This window comes from Sceloporus undulatus, chromosome 1 (assembly GCF_019175285.1).
Source record: "Sceloporus undulatus isolate JIND9_A2432 ecotype Alabama chromosome 1, SceUnd_v1.1, whole genome shotgun sequence".
Classification (NCBI taxonomy): domain Eukaryota; kingdom Metazoa; phylum Chordata; class Lepidosauria; order Squamata; family Phrynosomatidae; genus Sceloporus; species Sceloporus undulatus.
The window spans coordinates 165,645,274-165,662,786 of NC_056522.1; the positions used below are offsets into that span (position 1 = coordinate 165,645,274).

The window sequence follows — 17,513 nt, forward strand, 5'->3', positions numbered from 1 at the left end:
AGGAAGACAGAAAGACCAAACTCTAGTTGGATAGACTCAACAGGGAAGTCTGCAGGAAGACAGAAAGACCAAACTCTAGTTGGATAGACTCAACAGGGAAGTCTGCAGGATGTGAGCAGGGTTTCTGAGAACAGGGTAACTTGGAGGTTTCTCATTTATGGGGTCACCATAATTCGGAGTTGACTGAAAGGCAGCTAACAACAAACTTTAATTAGGAGTGAGGAGTCAAAGAGATGACTGCTGTATTGTGTTAGCATAAGTATCTTTACCTTTAAAGATAACCTGGAACATTTGAAAAAGAAGCCCAAGTAGGTTGTGCACTTCTTGGATTTTTCTACTACACACAGGCCTGTTACAGACTGCCAAAATAAAGCTGCTTCAGGTCTCTTTGGAGGTATGCTATTTAAATGATGCATGGGTCCTAATAGTCCGGAGGTCGCACCAAAGCCACACTCCATTCCTAAGCACTGGAGTGCAGCTTTGGTGCAGTTTCCGGATTCTTAGGACCCATGCATCATTTAAACAGCATACCTCCAAAGAGACCCAAAGCAGCTTTATTTTGGCAGTCTGTAACAGGCCACAGAGAGGTTAGGAAGGTGATCCATTTGATGCCTTAAATCCAGTGGCAGAACTTCCTCCCCCTTCCCTTTCCCAAGAAATTCTACATGCCACCTTCTGAAGGGTTTCTCAGCTCTCCAGAGCTGGTTTTGAGAGGGCACAAACAGTTCTAGTGGAGTGGGAGGACTGAGCCTTTTTGCTTCCACTGTTCTGCCAGAAAGTTTGCACTGGAGGGAGCCCACAGGCTTTTCCATCCCTGTTAATTTTGCTAATGATGGTAATTCATATCAGTTCAATGGCTACAGAGGTGAGCTCCCACTAGCTACAGAGCTTCAGGAATCAAATGGTAGCTTGAGATGTTGCACTGTCGGAACTGGTAATTACTGTAGCCTAAAATTTGCCAGTTCTGCAGATGTGAGACAGTAATGACAAGATGCAAGGAGTATATATGGGAAAGGAAAGTTAAAACATGCCTCGCTTTTTGATTATGATAAAGCTAATTCTTCCCACTGCTCCAGAATGAAAAGCTGGTTGCAATAATATCCAGTCCGTGGGAGGTGCTATTATGATATTTTTTTCCCCTGTCAGTTTACACCCACATCTGTGGGGAAAGTTGCCAAGGAAAACAGATTTACAAATAAAGCAGAATTTAACAAAATGTGAAAAACAGAGTTAGTGTTGAATCATTTCATTAAAACTTAAAGAGATAAATCTCTCTTGAAGCAGTGTTTTTTGAGAGGAAGAATGAGCTTGTGAAGGGTAGGTTGCTGCTACTAATCAACACACCACATTTGGTGTGGGTTTTTAAATGAAAATAAACACTAATGTAAGTCTGACAGGTTCAACAATTAAGCCGAATAAGGAAGAAAATGAAATGCAATAGAGCTTTCATTGGAGGGAATAATAAGAAATTTTCACCAAAACGCCTTCATACTCCCTCCCCAACACTTTCTCCAGTGCTATTTCCGAGGTATCCCCACCCATCTGGAGCAGCTTTTCAGAGCCCTGAGTGGAATGCCACTCACATTAATTCTACATCCACTTCATCAAATTTAAATAATACTTATGCAGAATCCATATAGATTTCCAGGTTTAATTGTATTTTGAAGTTTTCCAAACAGTAAGGGCTATTCGACAGTGAACACACTTCCTTGGAGAGTGGTGGAATCGCCACTGGCCATCTGTTGGGTGTGCTTTGATTGAGATTTCCCGCATGGCAGGGGGTTGGACTGGATGGCCCTTGTGGTCTCTTCCAACTCTACGATTCTATATCAATCCTTTTTTTATAAAAAATATATCATTTTGTATACATCTGTCTATATCGGGTGCATATTACACTCAGTCTTTCCTTTTCCATCATGTGCAGTTCCTTAAGAATACCCATATCATGTCGTTGACATTTTACCACTGTAGCTTTCTCAAATTTAATTTTAGCTATATAGTATTGACTCTTCCTCTGGTAATAGAAGAAACATAAACTTGCTCTTCTGTTGGTTGCAAGCTGCCTCTTTAATCCCTTGTAGATGGTTACTATACAGCAGCTATAACATAATAGTAATAAAAAGGTATTGTAGAACAGACATTTAGCTGATCTGTGTTGGAAATATTAAGCTACATTGATTGTGGAACCCTTGATTCATCTTAAGGTATATAATTCTCCCTTACAGAGAGTTATATTATTAGTGTATTGAGTTTATTATTGTCTGTACTAAGTTATAGTATCTAATTTTGCTCTCATGGGCTTCATCCTCACAACAAAAATAATCCAGGTTGACACCACTTTAACTGTCGCGGCTCAGTGCTGTGCAATTCTGGGAAATGTAGTTTTGTGGGATATTTAGTTGTTTTTGTCATAGCACCACAACAATTTACAGTTCTCAGAATTCACTAGCATTGTGCCATGGCAGTTAAAGTGGTGTCAACCTGGATTATTTCTGCAGTGCAGATGCAGCCAGGAAGACTTATTCTCCTGCTCTTGATGAGGTGTAAGGAATTGCACCCGGATGTGCCAAGCATGCATTCTGCCACTAAGCTGTTTCCTTTTCCCAGTTTCAAAATGCACTACAAAGAGGTTGGACAATGTTGTTAGCCATTTCAGAGTCAATATTTTTGTTTGCTTGCTTGCTTGTTTGACTTTTAAACCACCCCTTCATGAAAGTCGAATTGATGGTATACCGTACAATCTCCCTTTCTCACTGACTTTTTCTTGTTTTGTCAGAAGAGCAGCTAGCCATGAATCTGACTTTTGTTAGCTATCCTTGATAAAGCTCATTTTAAGCTTGCTGCTCCCTTTCAAAAACAGATACCTTTTCTCTATGGAATAGAAACAGGTTCTTTAGGTGCCCCTTCCTACTGAGGTCAGGATCCTGTTGGAACAAATGGTTTGTGCAACAGAGCATCGCATGAGAGCTTTTACTTTCCTGGCCCACATACACACAGGAATCTGCTGCCTCTCTACATGAGTGGATGTCCTCTTTTCATAACAGTGCTTTCACAACATTGAAAACAGTGACTCTTTCTGCTCCACCACTTTTAGTGGAATCAGGCCATGTCCATCTCTGGTTGAGATGGCTGAAAAAGAATAGTGCCCTCAACAGTACACTCACCAGTAGGCAATTTTCATAAAGAGTAAAATCTTCAGTACCTTTGGATATCATCCTCCTGTTCCTCTGTGGATTAGTGTGATATATTACAGCATCATAAACCATAGCTCGAAAGTGTGCTTTATTAGGAGTTACATCAAGTGACAACCTTTTTTTGGTCCACTTGAACAAAGAAGAGTGAGATAGAGATTTGAATGGGTAGGATCTGTCCTCTGGGTAAAATGGCAGGGCCTAGAGGTGAAAATTGCAAACAAGGGGGAGGAAAAGTAGCCAAAACCATGTCTGATTTGTTATTCAGAGCAGCATTGTCATCTCTGACTTTTTTCTTTCTGGCAGCCTCCAAAAGTGAAATGCTCGACTAGAATTTGGCATCCAAACATTACTGAGACGGGAGAAATCTGTTTAAGGTAATGCATTATTTGCACAACGCACTTTCCTTACTTTATAGAGTTAAATACTAGTAGATCAATTGGTGGGCTCAGTTAGAATCACTGGGTATTGATTTTCCAAAACTCTGGAGAGTGCCTCATTTTTAAGTGGCTTTCTTTAAACCTGGAGTAGGAATCCTGTGGCCTTTTTTTGGTGTTTTTGGATTCCCAAGTCCTTGCCATAGCAAACACTTGCTGGGGGGGGCTGCAGCGACTTGCAATCCAGTAACTGCTAAAAGGCTGAATGGTCCCACCCCTGCCTTAAAGCTTTGCTTGGAAAATCAATTATAATTGCTTATAATTGACAGGATAGGAAGATCTTTTGCTTGAGCCTATCTTGATCCAGCCAAGTTTCTGTCCTTTTTCATTTGTTTGTTTTTGTCCAAAGATAATTCAAAATAGAGGTGAGGGTGGTTAATTATGTGCAGTAGAGCTAGATCTGCCCAGTCATCCACTCCAGGTTCTGGAGTACCAAATATATACTGTATTTTCTGGCATATAAGACTACTTTTTAACCCAGGAAAATCTTCTAAAAAGTCAGGGGTCATCTTATACGCCGGGTGTTGTCTTATAGGGTAGGTGCTGAAACCTCTAAGCTGGACTGGAACTGGAAAAGTTGGGGTCATCTTATACGCCCAGTTGTCTTATACGCCGGAAAATACGGTATATATATTCCTGTATTCCTAAAGAGGAACATTTGATAAGTCAGTCACCAGCTAAGTCAAATTTTCTGACAGTTCTCTTCTTTTTTGTGTTTTTTAAAACATCTTATAGAAGGGGAATTGTAGAGGATGATTATCCTCTCCTAGACCTTCCTTGGGGCTCTTCCTTTCTGCTCCACTTCCAGAAACAGGGAGGAACTGGATGGGGGTGCTAGAGATGTTATACATACTTTCTGCAACTCTGTCCATTTTGTTTCACAATATTTGTAAAATACTAGCTTGTATCATCAGCTCTGTGTGTGTGTGTGTGTGTGTGTGTGTGTGTGTGTGTGTGTACATGAGCTGGCACTCTTTCTTTTTCTCGATTTCTCTTTTTCTTTTTCCTCTGGCTATTAGTGGAGAAATATCTGTTATTGCCGCTTAGGAGGAACAGTTTCTGCTACTGCATGTCTTAAATCTGATAATGTTTAATGTGTGTGTGCATTTCTCTTTCAGTTTGTTGAGAGAACATTCGATTGATGGCACTGGCTGGGCGCCAACTAGAACCTTAAAGGTAGCCTTATGTAAAATGTTGGCTTTATATCTTGATCTTTATAGTCTTGGATAGTTAGAAAAATTTTTTTATCCAAGGCATTTTTTTTTATTTGCCATAAACTCAAAATGAAAAAAAACCTTTGATTCAGTTAGTACTTGACATTATTTTAAAAGTTACTAACTGAATAGGAAAATAAGTATCCACCTTGTTGAAGTAGCAATTATTGGTGAATGAGTTATTTGGCATCTCATTCTGACTGGTTCTGGGTGGAATTGGTCTGTGAGCTGGATTTGATTATGCCTTCTGAACACAGAGACTAACCTCATGGCCTTTTGTCTTATTATTGGCCCTTTGTAAAATCCAGTTTTCCATGCTTGGGGAAGGAGGAAAAAAGTGTTGTTGTTTTTTTAAACAGACTGTACTAAACCCCTTAAAACATGTGGTGGGGGTGAGAATGGACTTCACTATTCTTCAAGCATATGTTGGTTTATACAGTAGGACACACACACATATACACTAACACAAGATTCCAAAGGTGTGTGGGGTCCTAGTGAGGGGAAAGGGAGAATGGCTGGATTTGCTTGGTAGAAAGCATTAACTGGACACTACCCTTGATACATATTTTGTTCTTACAATGTGCTACCAGTGGTTTCCCATTTATATTTTGATCCAGTTTACCCTCATTTAGCCTTATGGCATAACTAAATGTGGGAAATCTGTGGCTTGCCCACTTGCATAATTCTTTATAAACAGCAACAAGAAGAACCAGTCGAGACTAACAGTGTGTGTGTTTCTAGGCCTCCCATGTCATTGCCTTAAACCAAATCTCCCCTTACTGAGGCTGCTACTCATCAGAGAACCAAAAACGTAGGCAGATGGGTCAGTTTTCTTTTTGCTACAGTTAACAGGAGTCCATGGGCTTATGAACTTGTTGAAATTAATTGGACAGATACTGATATTGGATTTTTTATTTAGAAATCAAGCATGCCTTCATTATTTTAGTTCTTCCTGTGAACAAACAAACAAACACATACACTTCATATAATGTACAAAATGTATTACTGTATATGTACATTGGCCTCATGTATAGGTTGAGGGCAGTTTGGGGGCCAAAATTGTGGATTTTAATATGACATATGAATACATTGAGGGTATAACAAAGGATGCAGACAAAGAAGCACAAGGGAAATGATGCCAAAGAACTTTAAAAATTCTGTCAACCATAACTGTTTGTGCTCACCCTAAAGATTGAATGGTTGAGGAGGGAACTGGTAAATGGTGGCTGTGTGATGTTTGGGGGAGAAGATTAGGCATAGACAGGGCTAAGAAAATGCCATACATGTGAAGAAGGATGAAAAGGCAAAACAGAAAATAGTGACTCCATTAGCGGTGATGAGAAAATAGTGACTCCATTAGCAGCATTTAACTTTAATATGAAAACTTTGCCCGACTTAAACCCCCAAAAGTTGACAAACATGCACACATATCTTGTTCATATCCTTCAAAGCCTGGTTCTTCTTAGCATTCCTTTGAGGGGAAGCACCAAAGATCTGCCACCATCACCATTTTCCTGCCCAGACATCCTAAAAGGTGAGAAGTGGTGCTGCGACAGAGAAAGTAGGAGTCAGTGCTTCTTTTAGGTTCTCCCAAGATGGCCTGAGCTCTCACCTTTTGCCATTCCACTCAGAGAAGGGGATGGTTCCTATTTTGAAAAGAGTTAAAGTACAGTACTGATGTTAACATGTGGAAAAGTCAATCCTGGTTTTTTGGGTCAATTTTTTGACTAACATGTCTAGACTTATACATGAGATTATACAGTAAGTATTTCTCACTATAACTTGACATTTTACTTGTGGCAAAGGACGAAGAATGCTTTCCTGACATGCAGAAGTTTAAAGGGTTTGATTTCTTTGGCTGAATCTGCTTATTTTTCTTTTTCAGGACGTTGTTTGGGGATTAAACTCATTATTTACTGTAAGTAGCAGTGCCTAAAATGAATGTATTTTTTTTATTAACCTCTTAGGTTCTAAGAATTTGCTCTTGCAGAATAAACTGGTCAGTATCCAGAGAGATAGTGTGTCACAGCAGTAAAACCAACCAAGATATTTGTAGGTCTTTAACAATTGAATATTAATAATAACAGAGGCATCATGAGAAGTATTCTGTAATACATGAAAGTTTATACTTGCTAGCTTTAAGGAGCTATAATTTGTAATAGCCTTTAGAACAGGGTTGGGCCATGGGCCACATGTAATCGGCAGCCCCTGAAGCCCACCAGCAGTCCCCTGAAGTACCCTCCTCAAGATCTCCAGATTTTATAAACAAAATGGTGGGATTTTTCACCCAAATACCACACCAAATCACACACACACACACCCATCTACAAATATAGCTGTTATCTTTTTCTTGTACCTAAAACCCCTGTCCCCAGCTAAAAATGAGAGTTCTGTCAAATCCTGCTTCAAGAAAAACTGAATTATGCTTGATTTGAGCCTTACAGATTGAAACTTTAATCTGCACTCAGCTAATCAAGCCTGATTTAGCACTTGCAAAAGCAGAGTAAATACAAAGATGAAGATACTTCCTCCCTCCTATCAACAGAGCTGTGCCATCTGTTTTAGCACAGCCCTGAGAATCAAGCCTCATTCTTGAGGCTATTATTATAAAAGGCTTCATGTGCAGAAGCCTTTTCTGCCTGAGCTGTGAGGGTGGTACAGTATGTACATTTTTGGTGTCTGGGTCTTGATTGCTCTGCAGATTTTGGGCAGTTGATTTTTGAAGGGAGGTGCAGTCATCCATGGCCCCAGACATAGCTCATGCAGCCCCTCCCAAGGCATGGCAAGAGATATCAAGAGCCCACGTCCACCACCAAATCATGACATATCACACTGCCAACATGAGAAAGTAGTACACTTCTATTGAACCCAGTGCTCCATAAATAACAACTATGCAATCAAATATCTGTTCCATTCTTCTGGAAATAAAGGAAAGTAAAAAAAAATCTTACTATTTTTAAAAATGCTGTAAATTAAAGCATCCAGTAGAAATGTAGACAGCTCAGTATGGATAGAATCATGGCATCCATTTCATGAGCAAATCAGAGCCTATATGGAAAAGATGTGTCTTTGTTTCCCTCCCAAGATAGCCCATTCCTGGACTTAATGCAAAACTGCTTTTGAAGCTCCTGAGGGTTTCAGAAAAAAGGTTCTGATTGACTACATGAGGGTTTGCGGTTGAGTTCTTTGCTACACAACTCGTAATCAAAAATAAAAATGATTCTATGTTAACATCTGTTTTGCAGTTAAGATAGCTAATGGTTTACACTGTTTAAGTCTGCTCAGAGGAAGAAATTATCATTTTAAAAGATCCTTTGCAAATGATTATCCAAGGTACAGCGAACACCATCCTCTTCCTTTCTCCAGTGCTGCACTTCCTCCATGTTGCTGCTGATCCTCCAGTCTGTCACTTATATCTGAAAGTGTTCAGTTGTATGTAAACTAAAAGTATGTGAAAGGTAGCTGATAAGAAAGGTAGCAGCTGTGTATACAAGGCTAACTTGGTACACATAGCAGGGCTCTCTCTGTAGCAGCATCCCACATGTAGAACCCCCTCCTGCGGGAAGACAGGATGGCCCCATCTCTTTTCAATTTCCAGCACCCAGCTAAGATGGTGCTGTTTATCTGGCCTTTGGCCCTTGTAACTGATATTTCTGTTTTAACTATCAGATTTTTAGATGATTTTTATGGAATTTTGGAGTCTCTTCTTAAACTTTTTTTATTCATGTATTTTTAAAATTGTTTTTATCAGTTTTACATTGCCTTGGGGTGTCTTGGCAGGTTGAGAGCTGATATATATGCATTACATAAATAAACAAACATACTGTGAGGCCAGATGTTGGCCAGCTATAGTTAGGCATCTGTTGGTTTTTTGAAAATAGTAAAGCTATTAGGAGACAAATCCCAGAAGCAGAAAGTATTCCGTATCCTGATAGCAACTCCACATAGTCTGCTCAGGAAACACAAGGCCCTGGGGATCTCTGTGGGGATTGCCTTCACCAGGCATTCACTGCCCCCCTTCTAACTTGTTACTACATTTCTTTACATTTCTCTTCCCACTCTTCAAAACAAGGGACACTGGAATCTGATCTTGATTATTATAGCCCTGCTTTGATTCTTTACTCTCCCCTCCCAGTCACACATACAGTACAAGAAACAGCACAAAGGATTCACTTAAAAATTGCTCTCCTATTGTAAAAGCAGTAAAACCTATGCATATGCACTAAATGTAAGCCCATGCATTCCCCTGAGACAAACAGCTGCAACTCTCTTCTATATCTCTCAGTTCTCACTACTTGGTTGCTCCCATTTCTTTGTCTCTCATTACTCCTGGGTGTTCTGCTAACATCTGAAGCTGACTAAAGAGATAGGGAGAAATGCTTATCTTAATATCCAGATTTAGTTCTTTTCTGCCCACACACACACTCTTGACAGTGTTGGAACTGCTGTTGTTCTGCCAATTTTGAGTCCTCCTTTCTTGACATCTGTTAGATACGCCCTTTCTGGACTACACTTACCGGTAGAACCATTATCAATAATCTGTTTATCTCATCCAGACTACTGTAATCATGTTGAAATTTGTTCCTGCACATCTCTCTCCTCTTCAATTATTTTTCCCCTCTACTACTGCCAAGATCCTTTTAAGTCCCTACGCTGGTTTACTATCACTAATACATCAATTTCAGCCAGCTTGTCTCTTTTCACTTTCAATAATCATCTCTCTTGGCTAACTTTGCTCCTTCCTCACCCACTCTGTACAGCTATCAGCAACTATAGGGGCTATACAGAGCGCCCCTAATTTGGGTCAGGAAAACCCAGCTCAGGTGAGAATTACCCCAATGTAAACCAGTTTGGAGCCCAGTTTAAAATGCAGTGTGAATGGGCTCTCTAGTCCAGCATTCTAACCGCACAAGTTAACTCTGTCAGTCAGAGTGTAACAGTGTGATTTTATGTCATTTTAGCGTCAAATACAAAAAAATACTTTCGAGAAAATATTTTAAATCTTTGCCAGATAATCTCTTGTTTCCATAGTGATCATTCCTTTCCCTTCTTTCTATAGTGATTTAATTAACATATGAACTTGTCAACTTTCTGGCTATTTTAATATACGATTTGTGAAAATGAGTAGCAGTTTGCATCTAAAGTGATGTGTTCAAGAATTGTGGACCTTATTGCTGATTAGTAAGCCGTGTTAAGATAAGTCATGTCTAAAGTTCTACATATAAATATAAGTATATTTTGAACATAAAGAAAACAAAAATAATGACAATGGAGAATCTAGACAAATTCAACTAGACAATGAAGAAATAGAAGTAGAAAAAGTTCTCATACCTGGGATCAAACATGGATAGATATGGAGACGGCAGCCAGGAAATCAGAAGATTAAGAATGGGGAGGGCAGCAATGGAAGAACTAGAAAAGAGCAAAGATATACAACTGAGCACAAAAGTTAGAATCGTACAAGCCATTGTTTTCCCTATTACCATGTATGGATATGAGAGCTGGACAGTTAAGAAAGAAGATAGGAAGAAAATCAATTCATTAGAGATGTGGTGCTGGAGAAGAGTATTGAGGATCCCATGGACAGCCAAAAAGACAAACAAATGAATCCTATAACAAATCAAGCCTGAACTCTCCCTGGAAGCCAAAATGGCTAAATTGAGGCTGTAGTACTTCATGAGAAGGGAGGACATTGGGGAAAAAATAATGCTAGGAAAGGTAGAGGGAAAACAGAAAGAGAGGAAGGCTGCATGCTAGATGGACTCTATTAGGGAGGTCATGGATATGACTTTGCAGGAGCTAAGTAGAGCAGTTGAGGACAAGGGGGTCTTGGAGATGCCTCATTCACAGGGTTAAAAATCAACTCAAGGGAAGTTAACAAAAACAAAAGAAGTTCTAAATACACTTGGGTTCAGCCCAACAGAAATAAATGGGGCTAACTTCTCAGTATGCCTTAAAGTGAGGTGCATATTCTTTTAAAATAACCTTAAATCCCATTGCTTTAATAGAATTCATAGCACAATTCTATTTGCTTTGAGATATGCCTTGTTGGTTTCAGTGAAACTCACTCCCTGGTATGTGTGTTTCATCTTTATTGCAAATAACTGCAACCAGGTTGCTTCACAAGGGTAGCTTCACAATGGTTCTCGACAGTGAAAATACTGGATGTATGGTTATACACAATATTCTGTGAGTGTGGCAGAATGAAAGGCTTGTCACTAGCCAGTATCCATAATTAGCTCCAGGTACCCAGTTTGGACATGTTTCTCAGAGAGCAACTTGTGCATACACACATGTTCACGCACACATATGGTATGGGAAATGCCTGTTGAAGCAGAAGGATGTCTAAGTACAGTTGAAGTACAAAAACAATTTGTGATAAAGTATTTAAAAATGTTCCTCAAAGGAGGGAAATGAGTGGAAAAAATCTTCTGGGCATGCCTAAAGTTTTGGTATCAGTGCTTTTTTAAAAAACTGTGTTGAAATGAATGCTTGGTAGTTAACAGCCAACCTTTCTTTTAAGCCCTGTTTCATGTTCTTCGTAGGATCTCCTGAATTTTGATGATCCTTTGAATATTGAAGCTGCAGAACATCATTTACGTGACAAGGTGAGTAACAATGCAGTGATAATATTCTTCTACAGGAGTGCTGTTTGTTTTTAAAATCCCTTTTGTAGCCTTTAACAGTGAAAGATTTTCATGTGCCTTTGTATTCAGAATCCATTAATTTTTTTAAAAAATGCTATATATTGAAGGGATTGCCTTGGATCTATATATCTCACTAAAGAAGTGTGATAAATTTGGGGAGATCTGATGAATGATCACCTTTTGTCTACAAGTCCCTCCACTGAAAACAAGTTCCAGCCTGATCAGCGGACCCTCCACAGCAACGTGAGACCATGTGGATCAGAGGTTCCTAAAGTTTGTTCCTCCAAGTGTTTTGGACTTAAGCTCTCAGACTTCCTGACTGTTGATCAAGGTGACTGGGGATTCTGAGAGTTGAAGTACAAAAGACCTGGAGGAGCAAAGTTTGGGAATCACTGATGTAGATGAAGGAGGTGGGGTATAATGGGCAAAACAACCAGTGAATGGAAATGTCTTCAGCTTCTGCATTGAATCCTTCATGATCATGTTACCATCTTTAAAATCATATAAGAAATCTTTCATGATTTGAAACCAGATAATGTCAGAAACTGGACTAGGATACCAAGCAACACGTCCCCTTCCATAGAGACTCTAGTCTGGTGTTTCTTGAAAAGCTATTCCCCTTACCACATGATAATCTGAGTTTCACACTAATATAAATATAACCCTAGTTCAGATAAAGAGAATTTTTTTTAAAACCCCAAATTCAGCTAATACTGGGGCTAATACTGGAGCCCTGGTGGCGCAGTGGTTAAATGCCTGTACTGCAGCCATTCACTCGAAACCACAGGTTGCGAGTTCAAGACCAGCAAAAGGGCCCAAGCTCGACTCAGGCTTGCATCCTTCCGAGGTCGCTAAAATGAGTACCCAGACTGTTGGGGGCAAATTAGCTTACTTGCTAATTAGCTTACTTGCTGTTCACCGCTATGATCTTTGGAATAGCGGTATATAAATAAAACAAATTATTATTATTATTATTATTATTATTATTATTATTATTATTATTATTATTATTATTATTATTATGCCCATTCCTCAGAGAACCCTTACCCCAAAAAACCTCTCCAGATCCCAGCTTCTGTACTTTGTGTGTAATGTTAAATTGTATGATCAGACCCTGTTGTACTCCCTCTGGCAATTAATTGTTTTTGTTTTTGGAAGCTCAGTCCCTTACAAGCCAGCATGCAGAATCACAATTGTTCAGTGTTAATGAACAACTTACATTGCATAGCATGCCAGATATTCAAGTACAAAGGGACCATCTGTTCAGTAGCTTTATAAATCAGTATCTGCTTTTGAAACACTTAAGAGCAGGTTGCTTTGTTTGTCAGAAAAATAAGTGCGCGCTGCAGTGCCTTCATGAAGATACCTCCTGTGTTTTAAAACACAGTTTGACTTCCAGTAGTAAAGCGTTAATTAAGACTGATTTATATAAAGCAGATAAGACATTTCTGTACTCACTTTGTATAGCCATTCACTAACTTCAATTTTTCATTATTGCCCTGTAATTTAAATATTTCTTTGTTGGTACAGGATTATTCATACTCCTTTCTTTACCTGTGCATAATCCTCCCCCTCCCCGCCATATGAATGTAAGAGCCATGTTGGATCAGACCAGAGGTCTGTCTAGTCCATCATTTTGTTCATGCAGTGGCCACTAAGTAGTCCTACCACCACTTTATTTAACATTCATTTATCAGCAACCAATATACAGAAGCATACCACCTCTGATAATGTAAAATGATAAGCAACCATCCTGACTAGTGACTATAGATGGCCTCATCCTTCAAGAATTTATCCAGTTCCACTTTAAAGCAAGCCATGTTGGCAATCATTACTACATCTTGTTGCAGTTGAACTTAAGAGCTTTGTGAATAGGTTTTTCTCTGTTTTGAGTCTTCCACTACTCAACATCGAAGGAAGACCCTGTATTTTGGTCTGATGAGTGAGGCAAAAGAGATTCTCCCTGTGTACTTTCTCCACCCCATCCATAATTTTGTAAACCTCTGTCATATCTCCCCATACTTGTCTTGTTGCTTAAGTTAATAAACAAGATGACAGTTTGGTTATTTTATTTATTTGTTTATTTATTTTTTTAAAGTTATTTTCATTTATGCTAGAGGTGATGTAAACATACCTGCAAAGGCATGCAAGTTCAGGATCATATGGTCAGTCTTTACAAATGTGTACATAGGGAAGGGTTTGCTGGCAGTCAAAGAATTTGAAGAGCACATAAATTGGAAACAAATGGAAACAGTTCACCTAATGTGAAGTCAAAGGCTTTCATGGCCAGCATCCATAGGTTTTTGGGGGGGTTTCGGGCTATGTGGCTATCTTCTAGAAGAGTTTATTTCTGATATTTCGCCAGCATCTGTGGCTGGCATCCAGCCACAGATGCTGGCGAAACGTCAGGAATAAACTCTTCTAGAACATAAAATTTTATTATTATTATTATTATTATTATGGCCACTTAGCCCAAAAAACCCACAAAAAACTATAGTGTGCCTAATGTTTGTCTGCAACTATAGTCCTTTATTAGCTTTGAAACTTTAATAATGTTAAGTGTTTGAGGTATTAACTTTTGGATTTGGGGAGACATTTCTGCAAAGAGACATACTTGTGAAAACTAATGTACAGAAGCACTGTTGTATATTGCATCTGTACAACAATTTGTAGTCGGAATCCCTAGTTTCATTTCAAGCAGCCAAGGCAGTTCACTTCTAAAAATGGTTAATACACACAATGTTCTAGAATACCTATCTTGGAGCCAGTCCTCAACATTATCTACATAGTAGTGACCTTGGGGCTAAGACCAGAGAACACCCAAATATAGGATGGTGTTTGAGCTGACCGGCAGCATTTATCCAGGGTTTCATACATCAGTATTTTCCAGGTCCACCTGAAATTTGAACTTGGAGTCGTTTCTATGCCAAACATGTGCTCTAGCGCTGAACTGCTTGACCTTCCGATAAAGATTAAGGGGCTTTGGATGGAAGGAAGCATCACCCACTCACTCTTCTTTGAGTCACTGTATTTTTACTTCCGTGTAGGAGTGTAGTGGTATCCTGTACCGTGTACATTTTCACAGTACCACTTTATAAATGAGAACTGAAACAGAACACAATACCAAGGCTACACAGTTGTTTATACGGTGTGCATAACCACTCGGCACTGGGCTGCCAGGCCCCCACTAATGAGTGGAAGCAATAACAGTTAGGCTTTTCTACATTCTCCTGTAGCACTACCTGCAAAGAAGAATGTGAAACTAATTAGCTTTCAGAAATGCTTTGTGGCAATTTTGAAAAGGTGAAAGATGGTCTTCCTAGATGAAAAAAAATAAAAGCAAAGTACAAAACATGCCATAAAACAAATTGCACAGGGGAGCATCTTTAAAATCTACAAAGCATAATGTGCCTATTCAATCTAAAGTAGTGACATCTGTACATAGAAAGATATTAAATAGTGCGTTCAGCCAAATCCAAATGTAACACTCTTATAAATGAAAAGCTAAAGCGCATCAGTACTTCTGGTATTGTGATATAGTATTTCCTTCCCTCTTTCCTTATGTAGGAGGACTTCCGAACTAAAGTTGAAGATTACATTAAGCGTTATGCAAGATGATGAAGGGAGCCGGATGACAGAGCTATGGATTGTATATGCAGTGTTGACTTGATAAGTAACAAACACAACACCCTGGAATGTACTCGTCCTGTGTCCTTGTTGTTCTGAAGAAGAAAACAAGCTTCATAATAGTCCATGTGAAATGGAGAGTTCACCGTCAATGCAGCAAGAAAATTGTGTATGTTGGTTGAAAAAAGTTGTTTTCTTAACTCTTAACAATGTTTTATTTTCTGAAATTGTACTGTATATCCAGAGTTGAGATATGCTTGAGATTTTAAAAAAAAAAATCACTATTAAGATTATTTACACATTTTCTTTATGGGTGGTAAAAATGAATTGTATATTTACTGGAACACTTAAAAATTGGCAATAAAAGTATGTTTTGCTTCTTCTTTTTTTAAGAACTAAGGCACTAAAACATTTGCCTTTCCCCAAAATGAAATAACATGCCCTGCACTGAGCAAAGGTAATTGTATAAAGCCAGTAATACCTACTTATTGAAGTTCTTCTGTTTAATTTAAAATCTCTGCATTTTGTTCATCTTTTGCCTACAGTGTTTTTAGTTTGCATCTCTTGTGCAAAGAGCACTGACAAAGGCTGGTTCTGTGGCCTACTTACAAGTGCAGTGTATTGCTTTTTAAAAACAACAACAACACACTATTTTATCATACAGATGCAAAGAAAGGGAATGTTGTTTTTAAATATCACCTTTTAAACTTTTCAGCTCTGCTGTGGAGAGTTGATATTACAGACTGTTACATAATAAAGTAAACCTGAAGTTTCTAGTAATAAATTGGGGAAACTACCTGAAGACTACAATTTATAAGAGTAATTTAACATACATTGCAATCTTGCTACCCTGCTCTTGGAAGCCTGACCTTCTATGGCAAAGGTATGGTGTATGAAGAGTGATTTTAAAACCTACTTAGCTAGTTATTTCTTTTTTCAAAGAATGTATATATGAAATTGCAAATTAATTTTTTGGTATGGGGCGCACATGTACCTCAGGAATGTGTTTGAAGCAAATATCTCAGTGTGCTTACTATTTTACCCGAGTTCTTCCTGACATACTGATGCCCAGTATTGATACTGTAATTGGCCAGGGATTCAGTGACAAGAGAGAGAGAGAGCCATACTCAAATAACTTTATTTAGAGTTCATGCAGCAGATGTGGCATGTGTTTGGATTACCATGATAAATTACCACCAAAGCCTAAGGTGAATAAATGTTTGTGTAGTTTCATACATATTGTGTGCACTACTTTTCTGCCTTGAGAATTACCTCTCCCACATGAAAGAATCTGTTTTATGCATCAGATGCTCCTGTGATTTACTATTATTGTACCCTTTTAAGTTTACATAATGATAGCCCTGGCATTGCACCACAGTATTGCTAGATGTTACCTGCATAACACCATTGGTTGCACAGTGTATGAAGTCCAGCCAGAGTTAGGCACTCTTTCAAGATTTAAGATGTGCTTGATCTTCTCATTTCATTCAGCAGTACTTAAAATTGTTTAACTCTTGCTGGATTGCACTTAATATATCAGAGAGTGTTTAAGTTTGCAAGCTATTGCTCATTGCTTCTGGGAGGAATTACCTTCTGTAGGTGTTGCTGTTAGCTTGCAGAGAGAGAGATGATTACTCACAGATGTTCCTCTAAGACTACAGTTCAGGAATGGAAACTGTGTTGTCTTCTTGATGTTGGCCTACAACATCCAGCATTCCTCTCTATTGTCTACCATTGCTGGGGTTGATGGAAGCTCAAATTTAGCAACATCTAAGGCAGTGGTTTCCATCTTTTGGTTCTCCATTTGTTTTGGACGTCAGATCCTAGAAGCTCCAACCACCTTGACCAACAGTCTGGAAATATGGGAGCTGAAGTCCAAAACATTTTGGACTGGGAACCACTGATCTAAAGTGTCACATAATTCTATCCTGGCTTAACAGTCTATTCCCAGTCATAGCAATTTTCATTAAAAGTGTTCAAAGAAAAACCCCTGAAACAATGGAAACAATGCACATTCATTAATATATATAATTTTATTATGAAGGAATGTTTTCCACTATTAAAAATGTATAATGTGGAGATAAATTTCTTTTAAGCTCTGATTAAAGTTATTCCTAGTTTTGCCATCTGTTTATCTGTGCAGTAAGTGATTCTCCTATTATGTCTGAGGAATGGGAATCCATGTTTCCAGAAAACCACCACCATCCCTAGAAGACATGGTCTGGTATACATCCTCAAAAAGGCATACAGTGGTTACGAATGCGCCGCCTTACGAAATTTCCGGGTTACGAAAAAGTTCCATTGAAAAAAACTGTTCCGGGATACGAAGGTTTTTTCGGGTTACGAAATTTTTTTCGGCGCGAAATTCAAACGCGACCGCTAGCCGCGCTTTGGAAA

The 17,513-nt window shown here is 38.8% G+C and overlaps 1 protein-coding gene across 2 annotated transcripts in view; it reads left to right on the forward strand.

Annotated features, from left to right (window-relative positions):
- The window catches only part of UBE2F (ubiquitin conjugating enzyme E2 F (putative)), a 39,439-nt gene extending 23,090 nt beyond the window's left edge, over positions 1-16,349 (forward strand). For both annotated transcript variants that reach the window (XM_042466936.1, XM_042466945.1), the window contains 5 exons: positions 3,498-3,568; positions 4,747-4,804; positions 6,728-6,760; positions 11,388-11,450; positions 15,057-16,349. In XM_042466936.1, the coding sequence (XP_042322870.1) occupies positions 3,498-3,568; positions 4,747-4,804; positions 6,728-6,760; positions 11,388-11,450; positions 15,057-15,107 (276 nt within the window). In that variant the 3' untranslated portion in view covers positions 15,108-16,349. The remainder of the gene's footprint in view (positions 1-3,497; positions 3,569-4,746; positions 4,805-6,727; positions 6,761-11,387; positions 11,451-15,056) is intronic.
- The last annotated feature ends 1,164 nt before the right edge of the window (positions 16,350-17,513 follow it).